Source organism: Ochotona princeps, chromosome 10 (assembly GCF_030435755.1).
Source record: "Ochotona princeps isolate mOchPri1 chromosome 10, mOchPri1.hap1, whole genome shotgun sequence".
Classification (NCBI taxonomy): Eukaryota; Metazoa; Chordata; class Mammalia; order Lagomorpha; family Ochotonidae; genus Ochotona; species Ochotona princeps.
In genome coordinates this window covers 45,815,646-45,829,305 of record NC_080841.1, presented here as the reverse complement: position 1 = coordinate 45,829,305, position 13,660 = coordinate 45,815,646, and the positions used below count along the sequence as shown (strand labels likewise).

At 44.1% G+C, this 13,660-nt stretch overlaps 1 protein-coding gene across 1 annotated transcript; it reads left to right on the top strand.

Moving 5' to 3' along the window:
• The first annotated feature begins 5,731 nt into the window (after nt 1–5,731).
• On the top strand, nt 5,732–12,569 carry ZP4 (zona pellucida glycoprotein 4). Its single transcript, XM_004578513.4, has 12 exons — nt 5,732–5,921; nt 6,127–6,248; nt 6,343–6,445; nt 7,329–7,481; nt 8,092–8,279; nt 9,501–9,598; nt 10,243–10,373; nt 10,526–10,715; nt 10,790–10,940; nt 11,210–11,288; nt 12,184–12,294; nt 12,466–12,569. The coding sequence occupies exons 1-12, from the start codon at nt 5,744–5,746 to the stop codon at nt 12,567–12,569; spliced, it is 1,608 nt and encodes a 535-aa protein (XP_004578570.2). The 5' UTR covers nt 5,732–5,743.
• Nucleotides 12,570–13,660: the final 1,091 nt, after the last annotated feature.

The following is a 13,660-nucleotide window of genomic DNA, read 5'->3' as shown; positions in this document are numbered from 1 at the left end:
ATAAATCCTTGCCAACATCTAGCTCTCTGCAGTGTCACTGCTCAGGACTGTAACAAGCATGACCCTAGTCTCTTACACAGATTGGAGTCACTCATTATTCAATGCCGCAGCCAATTTGCATCTAAAGGCTGCAATCATTTTTTCTCCAGCTGTTATACAAATTTGTCCTTGCAGCCATTTCCATCAGCTCTGCATAACTGTGAGCAATGGCCTGGCATTGCAGGGGAGAGGAGGACGCTGCATTCCCCACTCAGACTACATGGGGGTCATCGCTAACTTCCAGAAGACAGTCTTAACAAGAATGCCCCAGATTTTGAACTTATGTCTCCCAAGTCACAAATTCTCCCTCAAAACATAGTTGTTGGTTGCCGTCTGCTGAATTTAGAGGCACTCTGGTTTATATTTTGTCATTACAGTATTTAACGTGGCTCAACATAAGCAGAGCTTTGAAACTTAAATTAATAACACCTTTGAGTACTCGTGGACTTTACTGTGCGTGTAACCTTTCTGCCAGACTAAAGAAAAGGAAAAAGCAAAATGATTTGAAATGGAGAATATTGGTGAGCTTCCCTGAAAATTCAACAATCAAAAATGATAGCCCCCAAATCACATCCACAGATAAAACACAAGCTGCTGCCTGCTCTTAAGTGAATTGCATACAGGTTTGAGATTCTACTCAGGACTTCCTAGTTTCATCAACAAACAAGAACCTACGGCGCCGGTTCTAATCCCGGCAGCTCCATTTCCCATCCAGCTCCCTGCTTGTGGCCTGGGAAAGCAGTCGAGGACGGCCCAAAGCTTTGGGACCCTGCACCCACGTGGGAAACCTGGAAGAGGTTCCAGGTTCCCGGCTTTGGATTGGCGCGCACCGGCCCACTGCGACTCACTTAGGGAGTGAATCATCGGATGGAAGATCTTCCTCTCTGTCTCTCCTCCTCTCTGTATATCCGGCTTTCCAATAATAAAATCTTTTTTAAAAAAAAAGAACCTACCATTAGATGTCAGACACAGGGAATCCATGTGTGATTAATTCTTACATAAGTATTACTCTTCTATTTACTGTTAAATCCCCCAGGGTAGCATAGCATGGGGAACAGTGTGTCTGCCAAGACATTAGGCATTAGTGAAGACAGAAAGTGAGGCCGGGAAAAAAAAAAAAAGATTCAGGATAGGAGAGAATTAAGCTCTCCTTGAAAATACTTGACCCAGAGTAGAGGTGTACTGAGTATCAGTTATTCATCCAGGTACACATAGTGGAATAAATGGCATTTATATACAAAGCATTGACAATACTGCATAACTTGCGTCTAGGCTGTATACAAATATCTTAACACAATTTTATAACAGATCTGTTGAGAAAATGAACAGTTTCAGATATTCATCCTCAGAATGTATCTTTGTAAGTCAATAGATGTGATTTGGAAAAATTACTTCTCTAGTTGCACTTCTGGGGTTTAGAACAGATTCAGTTTAACTCAAGGCCAAGAAACCTGGTGCCTGTGGGTGTCAGATACAAGGCAAGAATCAGTGGGGACTGAAGACGTTTCTTCAAGGGGGTAAGCTAAATTCCCAGGACATTACCCACATTTCCAGGAGTACGTTAGTGAGGTCTTACTGCATTGAAACACTACGTTAGAAGGGACAGATCCTGAACTCAAAGCAACTTGGTTACAGGGAACCTAAGCAAGATGACCTGAGCAAAGGCTACAGTGGAAGGCACGCAAGTACTCAGAAAGCACAGCCCTTCAGGCAACGCTGATCAGTAATATAGAAAGGATTTCTGGAGGTGTTAACACTTGCATTGAACTCTTTTCAGAAAGTAATTAAGTCCGTGGGATACTGGGAACTGGAAGGAAGCTCCTGGCTCCCAGCTTTGGATCAGCTCAGCTCTGGCCACTGTGGCCATTTGGGGAATAAACTAGTGGATGGAACACCTCTCTGGCTCTGCCTCTGCTTTTGTAAAAATAGGATTTCCAAATAAAAATAAATCTTAATTTTTAAAGAAAAGCATTTTAAGTAAAATTGTGAATATATCACCTGAAAAGCTATGGTCCCACGTGGTAGTTGTGAAGCTGCTGCGTGTCCAGAACTCCCAGCAGACCACTTTAACCACTGTGCTGGGTTTCTGCGAGTTTCTCATTTTGTAGGTTTGGAGTGAACTCTGAGTTCGGAGTTCTAAACTCCAAGGCAAATTACTGCTGCTTATCCAGGTACAAGATTACAAGAAATTCTGCTCCAACACAAAATTAGCAAATGGGAGAAAAGAGCTAAAATGTGGGCTCCCCATCCACAAGAAACCACTCTCATAAACACATACTTGGAAAAGCTGGATGAGGTCGTTGCTGAATCAATTTAAGCCAACTGAGAGCAATGGTAATGGTTATCAAGCACAGGATAGGGGCCAGAATGACAACGGATTCCATTCCCCTACCGTTTTCTTCCTGAATGTTCTACCCTTGAACTATCCTAGACTACCAGTTTGTCTCCTTGGTAGACTGAAAGAGCAATCAGCACCAACACCACAGCTGGTAGATAAAATAATTAACCCCTTCACTCTAAAGCATGGATTTACAAAGTCCTGCTAGTTGAGGCAGGGTTGGAGATGTTCAAAATAAACTTTACAGATGATTGTGGAGCTTTAAGAAAGATGCCTTTGGTGCCAATGCAGTTTTACAGGGTAAAAAGTGTGAAAGGCTGACTTCTCTCCTCCCCAGCAGACATGCTAAAGTGCCAGCTCTCAGTACCTCAGAATGTCCTTATTTGAAATTACGATCTTCTCAGATACAAGGTTAAAGTCACCCCTTTAGGATCTGTATTATTTTAAGAGAAGTTGTTTTAATATTAAAAAATAAGTAAATTTTAGCACAAAAACACTCACAGAGGCAGGATGATGCGGTCACACATTCCAGGGAAAGCTGGTGTGAGGAGAGAGGATGCGAATGGCCAGTACAGAACACGAAGTGCTGGCAGCCATCATAAGTTACAGGCATGGGTGGATTCTCCCCTCCGTGTTTCCGCAGAATGCGATCCTGCCGACACACGACTCTCAAACTCGCTGCCTCCAGAACTCTGAGTCAATACACGTGTGTTATTCTGACTCGCCCAGTCAGTGGTAATACCTAATTATCCACCTATATCCAAGCTTAAATTTACACAAGACACACTATTGGCATGTTCTATTAAGTAACAGGTTTTCTTCATCCTGTTAAGAGACTCCTCTAATTAGGGGAATGGCCCTCATTCTCAAATCACCATTGCAGGGTAAGATTTGGCAATTTTGAGCAAATGCTACGCATTACAACAGGTTCTGCCCTCCCTCCCTCCCCCCCAACTGTACGCAGCGTTCTCTTGAAGACACATCTAGTACTAGATGCTACCATCCACACTGCAATGAAAGGTCAATCAACAGTGCAGTGGCACCTGCTAGTCCTATCTGCAGTCAATCCTGCCCTTTCTGCCCTTATTCACCACTAGCTAGCACAAATAATACAGTCATTTTGAAAAGCAGTTTGTCACATATAAAAAGTTGCAAGTGATTTGAAGTGAACAACGCATTTTCCCTTTCCTGACAATATTTTAAAAGTTTAAGACCCATGACAATTATAGGTTTGGTGACAGAATTATTTCATGGTACCCAGCACTTCGTATCATCAGCAAAGACATGACCTACCACTCGAGATGGAGTGTGACTCACCCATGAGTAGGCACGCAGAATTAAGAGTAGAGGAGATTAGCGGAAAGCCATGCAATTCTACAGTTCCTCTGTGTGAGCCAGCAAACTCAAGTGAACCATATCTGGACACTCCCACCCCTCAGTCTAAGTTTAGTTCTGTTGCCTTTCTTTGGCAACTCTCCTACCTGTTTCTTCATCCATTCTTCCGCGGCAAGAAGTCCAAGGCGTTATTCAGCTGGGCATCCTTCTGCTGGTGTAAGGAAAGGAGGATTTCCTGATGCTAGCAGTTTTGGTCGCAAAGGAAACAGTGACTCAAGGTGGCAGCATGAGTAGCTAGGAGGTTAGCACGGAGGGTGTTGAAAGAAGGGCCTTACGACCACGGGCAGAGACAGGAAACGAAACTGCAGGACTGGGCTGAAACGCCTCACCTTTTATCTGAGTCCAAATTACCTCCCACTGTTTCTTGTTTAAAGGAAAGCCACCTTAAGTACTTACAGGAAATTCGATTTAACATCATCCTGCAAATGATAAGTGTGCTAATTTCCACCACATGCTGACAATAGCTGACTGCTCCCTCACTACTCTTTAATTACAAAGTAGTACACACACCAATAGTCTCCTCCAAAAATATTGGGGGGTTAGTAATTTTGGTTACTGTTTTTATACATGGAGTGAATTTCTTAGGGTCTGGTTGACACTGCACCTCACCTTCCAATTAGGAGGCACAGTTTCCGTAACGGGAGAATGAACACTGTGAATTTCAGAGACCTAGAAGTCTTTACATAATGATTAGACAGCGATACGTAACGGCTTCAGCACTAACAATACAATCTGTGGAGATGGTGTGCGGTTTACCAGATGCCAGCTTCTATGCTGTCAACTTGCCAGTGAGGGAGAGGGTCATTCATCCTTAAATCTCTCAGAATCTATGAGGCTTAAATTAAAAAGTTAAATGGAATGGCATTGAAATGCAAGCTTAGTTTTGTGCAAAAAAAAAAAAATAGAAATTACTACATGTATGAGATCTTCAACGAGTTCATAAAAATGTATATTATGAAAATTTCATGAATGGATTTCAAATTTTTTTTCAGCAAAACGAAACTTAATTTCTTTTTTCCATAGACTTTTTAAAGTACCTTCCTATAACCCGGTCTGACATTCCACCCACAGTGACCAAAACCACAGACGAGAACTACAACATTTTCATGAAAATATGTTTGAAACATAGATAAATACAAGATTTAGAAACAGCTGTAAGAGGCAAAATGAATTTAAGGTTTTTTTTTTTTTAAACCAATCTACATTTCCTCACAGATCCCTTGGGGAACACCAGCAGGAAAACTATGGCACTAAAAGGTTTGGAATTTATCAAGACTGCTATCATGGGGTTCTCTCTTAGGACCAAAGAAAAGCTTTAAATTAACTATCCATAGGAACCCAGTTCAAGTGTTTCTGGGATTTTAAACCAGACTCCAACTGTGCAGCGACTTCTCATGAATACTTTGAGGGAGTGGAAAATGTGACATGAGTCCTTATAGGTCTTAACTGTCTCCCAATAAAGGCAGCTGAGCAGTGACAGCTGGGCCAAGGACTGTGCCAGGAGTTTAATACAGAATCTCTCCTCAAAAGCCCATTGCCAGGAAACATTATTCCCATTCCACAGATGCTTGAAATCAGATTCTAAAGAGCAATGACTCATCCTAACTTCATAGCTTGAGGACTGGACGAGGACAATAACACAAACACCCAGACATCTAGCAGGAAGCTGTCTGAACTCAAAACACTGGTGGAAAAAGCCTTAACTGAGCAAACCTGAGATGACTTTTTTTTTTTTTTTACCCTAAAAACCATCATGTGTTTCCTAGGCTCTGGAAACCTGGATGGTGATATAATGTGGAGCAGGTGCAGTCCATGCCTCAAAGCAAATGAAGCTAAAACAGCCATCTTTATTCCACCCGGAGGTAACAAAGTTGCACACCTGGATCTCAGTCTTCCCTTTATAAGGAGGTATTCTGGCTCTGAGCGGGTGGCTGGGAGTGTCCGTGGCCAGCAGTGACTCCTGGGAGCATCATGCGGCTGCTTTGTTACATCTTGCTCTGTTTCCTAGTATCGCTGGCTATGAACAAACAGCCTGACCTTGAGGCGCCAGGTGATCTTGGCGTGCTCCACTGTGGACCCAGCGGCTTTCACTTCACTATGCATTTCGGGAGCCAGGAGACAGGATCTTTCCCTGCATTAGTAGTCTGGGGTAAGTTGGACAACTGGCCTCAGTCAGCCAACGAAATATCTCCTTTAATATGTTCTGTGGTGTCTCTAGGCAGAACACAAAGTCACTCGTGACATTTGCTTTCAAGTTCAAAAGCATGCAGCTGTCCTGTGGTCAGCTGTTCTTTCCCTGTAGCACTCGGTGAAAGCTCACTGTGTCTGCTTCTCACCTCCCGCTTTGTGTGCAGACAAGGAAGGGCTACTGCACACGCTGCAGAACGACTCTGACTGTGGCACCTGGCTAGGAGAAGGTCCCGACTACTCCATGGTGTTGGAAGTAAACTACAGTAGCTGCTATGCCACTAATTTGGTGAGTAGGACCAGCTGTTGGGGCCACTGGGATTGCCTCCACCCACCCTGCTATGCCACCACCCAAACTGAGTTTCTAGAATCTGTTCACACAGGGCTTCTACCATGTTATGCTGGTTGGAGTTGAACAGGTGAACACAGTTGGACATGGCCTGCCTACAAAGAAGCAGCTGCTGAGGTGCCCTGTGGATCTTCCAGGTACCGGCTGAGAGTGTTTGGGTTCTGGTCAGGAGTCATTGACCTAGAGGAGGACATAGGCCTCCCCTAACTGCTCTGAGTAACAGGGGCAAAATGGTTCTCTGCTCCCAACATCTTCCTCCATGGGTTATCACGATGATGCCCACTTGCGTAGTTACTCAATGCCAAGGTACTGTGGGAAGGCCTTCATGTGCTATGTGGCCGAACCATGATGTGGTTAAGTACTACAGCTGTCCCCTGGCACAGACTGTCCAAGGGCTCCTCACCAAGGAATGGTAGACCTCTTGCCTTTAGGGCAGAAGCTGATGCTAGTAAGGATAATTGAAAACCTACCTGGGATGAGCCATGTATGCATTAAGATAGGACTCAAGTTTCCTATCCTCCCAGCTGGGAACACTAAAGACTTGCCTGCGTTCCAGAAAAAGTGTCTTGTACAATCCTACTTTTCAGCTAAAATAACTGAAACAAAACTGGCAATTCTTCTCACTTACTTTGCTATTTTAAGTGTTGTTGGCATGGGCAGTTCGAATAAAATGAGCATTCACAGGCCACACATCGCAGCTACTAAACCAGATCCCAATTGTAACACTGAGGGGGAACTGAACTTCTCAGAATGAGTATGACCTGCAAAAAACAAGACTGTAACATGAAAGAGTAAGGAGCTCACTCTTTCCAATTATACTAGAAATCTCCTCTAAAAAAATCTACTCCAGGGGACCGTGGCAAGGTGATGCAATGCTGACTTACCTATGCAAGGATCTTCTTACTGTAGCCATCTGCACCTCCAGGGATTTGAACACTAACTCTGTAGCAATGTTTGTGGTGGTAAAAGCCAACATTCCTGTGACCCATCTTGACTTACTCTTCCCTCTTCCACATCTAGGCCTCGATGCTCCAGGTGTGGGACTGTGTGACTCCATCGCTCTGCAGGACCGGTTACCATGCGCTGCTTCCCCTGTCTCCCAAAGAGACTGTGAGGAACTGGGTTGCTGTTACAGCTCCGAAGATGGAGATTCCTGTTACTATGGAAACACAGGTGAATTACCATGTCTGAAAACAGCTGAGAGAAATCTAAAAGTTTGAACACACAGCAGACATTTCAGGCTGACCATAAAAACCAAGTCACAAAAGCACTTGTATTCAAGGTACAGTGCTGTCTGTAGCCTTCGGTCACCTGTTCTAGAATACACGAGATAAACACTGAGTGCATGGTAATGCACTTAAGTCTTGTGTTCAGATACTTCACTGAATCTCTTCCAAAGAATTACCTTGCCGACAGTCTGAGAGTACTTAGAGAACCTTGTTAAAGCTGTGTACCCCAAACCTTGCTCCAAGGCTTCCTGAATTTAAAAAGTCCTCATTCAGCAGGTATACATACAACTCTGCTCCTCAGAATTTAAAGATTAAGTCAAGTGCTACTATGTCAGTTTTACAAAGGAAGCTAAAGGCTGCTAAAGACCTTGACTAAGATCCCGCAGCAAATGACAGATCAGACCAAACCCAGGAACTACCAAGAACCTCAGCTGGCCTTGGACCAAGGTCGTTGGCTGAAAGTAACTAGAGTCAAGTAATGAAGCCAACACTTGGTTCCTGCTGGCTCAGTAGTGGGGAGCTAAGGTGTTCAATGCAGCGTATTGGTGTTTCAGTGACCTCACACTGTACCCAGGAGGGCCACTTCTCAATTGCTGTGTCCCGAAATGTGTCCTCGCCTCCTCTGCGCTTGGATTCAGTGCACCTGGCCTCAGGGAATGACAGCAGCTGTGATCCCGTGATAGCAACACCTGCGTTTGTCTTGTTCAGATTTCCATTTACTGCCTGTGGCACCACAAGCCAGGTAAGAGGAGGGGGCTAGGGCTTTGTTTTTTGAAACCCTAGTGGAAATGGCTTGGTGAATAATGGAGAGTTGAAACACCTTGACGGTGAAAATTTACTTAGCATGTGTTGGAGAAATACATCTTCCATGAGCCCGTTGACCATATGGCAGTTGGGCCAGGATGAAGTCTGGCCTGGAGCTGCCTCCAGGTGTCTTCCTGTAGCACCTGCCTTCCATGCCATTATCAGGGAACTTAAACAGAGCAGCCAGCATGCAGACTGGAGCTTGTGGGATGCTAAGGTCACAGGCAGGGGTTACACAATGATGCCTGCCCCAGGTGGGTAAAACTGATTGCGGCTTCTTGAGGGTGAAAGAACCTGTAGTTTGAGAGAAGCCAAAGTCTCCTTCATAGATACTGAAAGAACATTAGAGTTCCCTTCACACCATGGGGCTGTCACTTCACAACACTACAAAATATCAGTCTCCCATCCAAGTACTAACCAGGCCCGACCCTGCTTAGCTTCCAAGATCAGATGAGATCGGGCGCATTCAGGGTTATGTATAACATGTTATGTTTTGAATGTTATATGTTGTGTATAAACTAAAATTGAAGTGTAGGTGAAGTGGTCACAGAAGGTGGCTGGGAACTCGCATTTACTTTTAACATATTGGTTACTCATTACTATGTCAATTAATTCCATAATGATGTAAATTTTTGCTGATGGTATGTTGGAGCTTTCAATTGACTGGGATGATACTCTGCTAGCTCTGTCTTCAGACCAGAGAGGGTATACCTAAGAAGCCGTTGAACTTGACTGGACAATAAGATGCTGGACTCTGTGTTTGGTATACGCTTGCAATGGGGGAATCTCAACTGAACTTGAGCTGTGGTTATGCAACAAGGTGGAGGAATCCACCATGGTGGGAGGGTTTGGGGAGGGAGAACCCAAGTATCTATGTAACTGTGTCACATAATACAATGTAATTAATGAAGTTAAATAATAAATAATTAAAAAAATATATCAGTACATTCTACTTCGTGGAATGCCTATGGGAATTATAAAGTCCCATGCCACTTTATATTCTGAAACGAGGCAAAGTGACACCTTCCTGGGCTACTCAACATATGCTGGTAGCCATTGCTCATGGTCCATAAAATGTAACCTACATTGAGGCAGCATTCAGCACTACATCAAAGGACCTGGCCAACAGGAACAAAACTTTTTCTTGCTGCCCTTGCAGATCACTGGAGGCCAAGCAACATACGAAAATGAGCTGCTTGCCACAAGGGATGTGAGAACTTGGAGCCGTGGCTCCATCACCCGGGACAGCATCTTCAGGTAAAACCTTACCAACCAGATCATATTTGGCCAGAACGTCTTCCTTTATTTCCTTAAGATCATTTACTTCTATTGGAAAGTTGGATAAATGCAGGAGGAGAGCCAGAACTTAGGTCTGCTGGTTCACTGCCCAAGTGGCCACAATGGCTGGAGATGAGCTTATCAGGAGCCAGGAGCCTCTGGGTCTCCTACATGGATGCAGGGTCCCAAGGCTTTGGGCCATCCTTGCTTGCTTTCCCAGGCTGCAAGCAGGGAGCTGAGTGGGAAGCAGGGCTGCCAGGACACAAGCTGGTGCCCATATGAGATTGCAGCACATGCAAGGTGAGGATTTAAGCCACTAGACTGCTGCAATGAACCCAATGTATTCCTTTCTGAAGGAACTATACTTAATATTGCTCTGGGGTCAGTGTTGCACAGCAGGTTAAACCAGTGCTTCCCACTCCAGCATCCCAAGTGAGTGCCAGATCAAGTTATGGATGCTCCAACTATGATACAGCTCTAATGGTTCATCTGAAAAGCAAAAGAATGACCCAAATGCTTGTCCCTGAACCCATGTGAGAAAATAAGACGGAGCTACAGATTCCTTCCTTTGGGCCAGCCAACAAACCCAAGCTTTGCCAGCCTAATAGCTTGTTCTTCTGCAGGCTCCGGGTCAGTTGCAGCTACTCCATAAGCAGCAATGAACTTCCAGTAGATATGCAGGTGTTGACCCTTCCACCACCCCTTCCTGAGACCCAGTCTGGTCCCCTCACAGTGGTCCTTCAAATAGCCAAAGGTAAGGCCGTCTGGCTACCCGCTAAATCTTGCTACTCTCCAAGGTCATGAAGACTAACTTAGGAACAAGGTGCTTTCAGAGATAGGGATGTGACAGATTGATTTTCCCTGGCTGCTTAACTCAGTTTAATTCTCTATTCTGGCCACTTGCAGATAAAGACTATGGCTCCTACTACATGGCTGGTGACTACCCAGTGGTGAAGCTACTTCGGGAGCCTATTTATGTGGATGTTGCCATCCTTCACAGAACAGACCCCTACCTGGGGCTACGTCTACATCAGTGTTGGGCCACACCCAGGATCAACCCTGTGCATCAACCACAGTGGCCTATACTGGTAAAGGGGTAAGTAGTCCTTCCATTCACCATGCCCAGACTGTCCTATAAGCCCATCCTGATTGTCCAGTCTCCTTGCTTAGATGTCCCTACACTGGAGACAACTACCGGACCCAACTGATCCCAGTACAGAAAGCCATGGGTCTGCCGTTCCCCTCTCATCACCAACGCTTCAGCATTTCCACCTTCAGCTTCGTGGACTCCACTGTGGCAAAGGAAGCTCTAAAGGGACCGGTATGATATTTCCTTCCATGTCTCTCATAGGAGGTCTGAACTACATTCACTATTGAGCTAAGGCAATCCCTTATGGCTAGCTGAAGTGACCTATGAATGATCATAAATCCTAATGACACCATTCACATCTGCTTCCCAGACTCTAGCCAAGGTGTTGCAGCATCTAGGATAACCAAGAATTACTGAACAGTCTATTCTGAGGAGACATAGGTCTTGGGACTTGTGACATGCTGGTTTTACAACATGATCCTAATTCTTTATATTCCCAGGTCTACCTGCACTGCAGTGTGTCCGTCTGCCAGCCTGTTGGGACACCAGCATGTATGGTAACTTGTCCTGTTGACAGCCGTAAGTATCTAAGCTCCTTAGGCTACAGCTGACAGACTTGAGTACTACTAAAATCTGTAGCCTCTAGTCAATGACTTCAAACTCATCTTACTGAGCTACAAGTACTTACAGCAGAGACCAGTAGCAACTTAGGCCTTCAGTCCCTAAAGACCTAGAATTCTTAAGTTGCAGGACACCTTTGTCCTTGCTTTCCAAATGAGCTGACAAAAACTAGGATCAAAACAGATGACTAACAACATGAGGTTCAGTTCAACCATCTAGCTAACTCCATGTATATAGCTGCTTACAGGCCAGCCTGGCAAAATGGCCTAAGGTTTTCCAGGTAGAATGATTGACATGGCTTGTTTGGAAGATGGCCAAAGCCATTGCCATAACAGCATATGTATTTCCACCTGGTCAACTACTCCTTTCTCAACCTCCTAAATACTGGAATGCATGACCTTTGAAGCTTTAAATAGCTTCTAATAGTCACAAAATGCTAGTTAGCTGGAAAACAACATAAAATCACAGATCATTAGAGTTGGGTATTGTTCCTCCTTGGGCAGATATCAGGTCATATTAAACTGTTCAAAGATCTTGACACTCTCAAATGCATAGAAGTCTGATAAAAAGTTGTTTTAACATTTTTGTTCAGGTCACAAAGAATACTTACCTTGAGTATTTCCAAACAGTATTTTAAGACACACTTCCATAGAACAACCTGTTATACAACATGTCTAAACTTGCAGTGAACTGAGGTAACTGCCCCAGGAATGCATGATGTAACTTAGCATTAAGACTAATAAAGCTTTCATAAAGCATGTAGCAGTAGTTTATGTATGAACTTTGACTTTGGACTAAAACTCGTACTTCTGCTTGTTTTCAAACAAATAAGTAGCTTCAATTTCTCCAACAGGAAGAAGCTCAGTCTATTTTGAAAACAGTACTGCTAGCATTTCTAGCCAAGGCCCCATGATTCTACTTCAAGCTACTACAGATGCTTCAGAAAAGCTCCATAAATACTCAGGTATCCTCCCACTTCCCTAGCTCGTGACTGATGGGTGGTTCAGGTAGCTATTTCCTTAGCCCTATTGGCTATGCCCACTTGCATCTTCTGCAGAAGAAAGTGACTAGCATGATGAACTCTAGTGTTCAGGAACAAACTTTTTGTGTACATGAACTTGTTTCCATCTTTCAGGTGCTGCTGTACAGCCTGAAGTTCTGTGGGTGGCAGGCCTTTCTGGGACCTTGGTCATCGGTGCCTTACTAGTGTCCTACTTGGCTATCAAGACACGAAGATAAATCACGAAAATAAAGTAACAATAAAACCAAAGTATACGAATATGAGTTTGGGTTTCTCATTTGACTTTAAGGTTAGTTAGTTACAGTTGCAGGCCATAACTTAAATGCACTTTGCAGCTCATGTTTCCAATTGGGTGATACAAGACTATAAAATGTGAGAGGTCAGTAAATGAAGGGCAGTAGGGGACAAAGATCTTTCAGGTTGTAGAGTGAAGGGAGGTAAGATGAGTGTGTACCTACTCATTAATATCCTTAGACCACTCACACCCTAAGACCCCTGCCTACTGCCTCGGAGGCTGATCATGATCAAGACTGAAACTGGTACTTCTAAGAATCTCCAAGACTGAGATCATTTTCAGATATGAAAAACTACAAAGTATCCAGTAATGAGGCTATCTTTACTTAACCAATTCATCAGAAGTGGCTTGGTTTTTAGCTCAAACATTGTAGTCCCCTAGTTTAGACACACTGAAGACTACCGGGGAAAAATGGGGAGGGGTGTTGCATAACCACTGGGACTCAAGGTAAAGGTCCATTTCAAGGAACTCCGGTAGCTGATGCCATATTCCCTACTCCTACACTGAAGATTGCAAGCAAACCCTGATTACATAAGTTTCCCCGTTTGTCTCAATAGTTCTGTGACATTTCAGCAAAGTAAAAGATGCAGCTTTTGGTGCACAGCTGTTTTGTAGACAAGCCAGCCTGGTTTCAAACTGTTGAATGTACAGGATGAATACTGCTGTTACACAACAGACCAGAACGTTGCATGCTTTCGTGACTAGGCTGGATGCTTGGTTCTGACACAGCCTAGCCTACTGATCATCTAATCTGGTAACAACGTTGCTTATCCGGACCACTAAAGTACTTTGCCTAGTGCCACTCAGCTATACCTCTTTTTTTGCTAACACTAGAACATTTTCACTTGAAGATATTTACATACTTAGGGGAGACATAGATCTTCCATGTATGAATAATTCATTTATCAACTGATGAAAACAGGGCTAGAGCACACAAAACCCAGGGCCTCCCTCTAGCCCTCCAACTTTTGCCATCTTCGCTTTTCCCAAGCCATTAAAGCTGGCCTGGAAGTG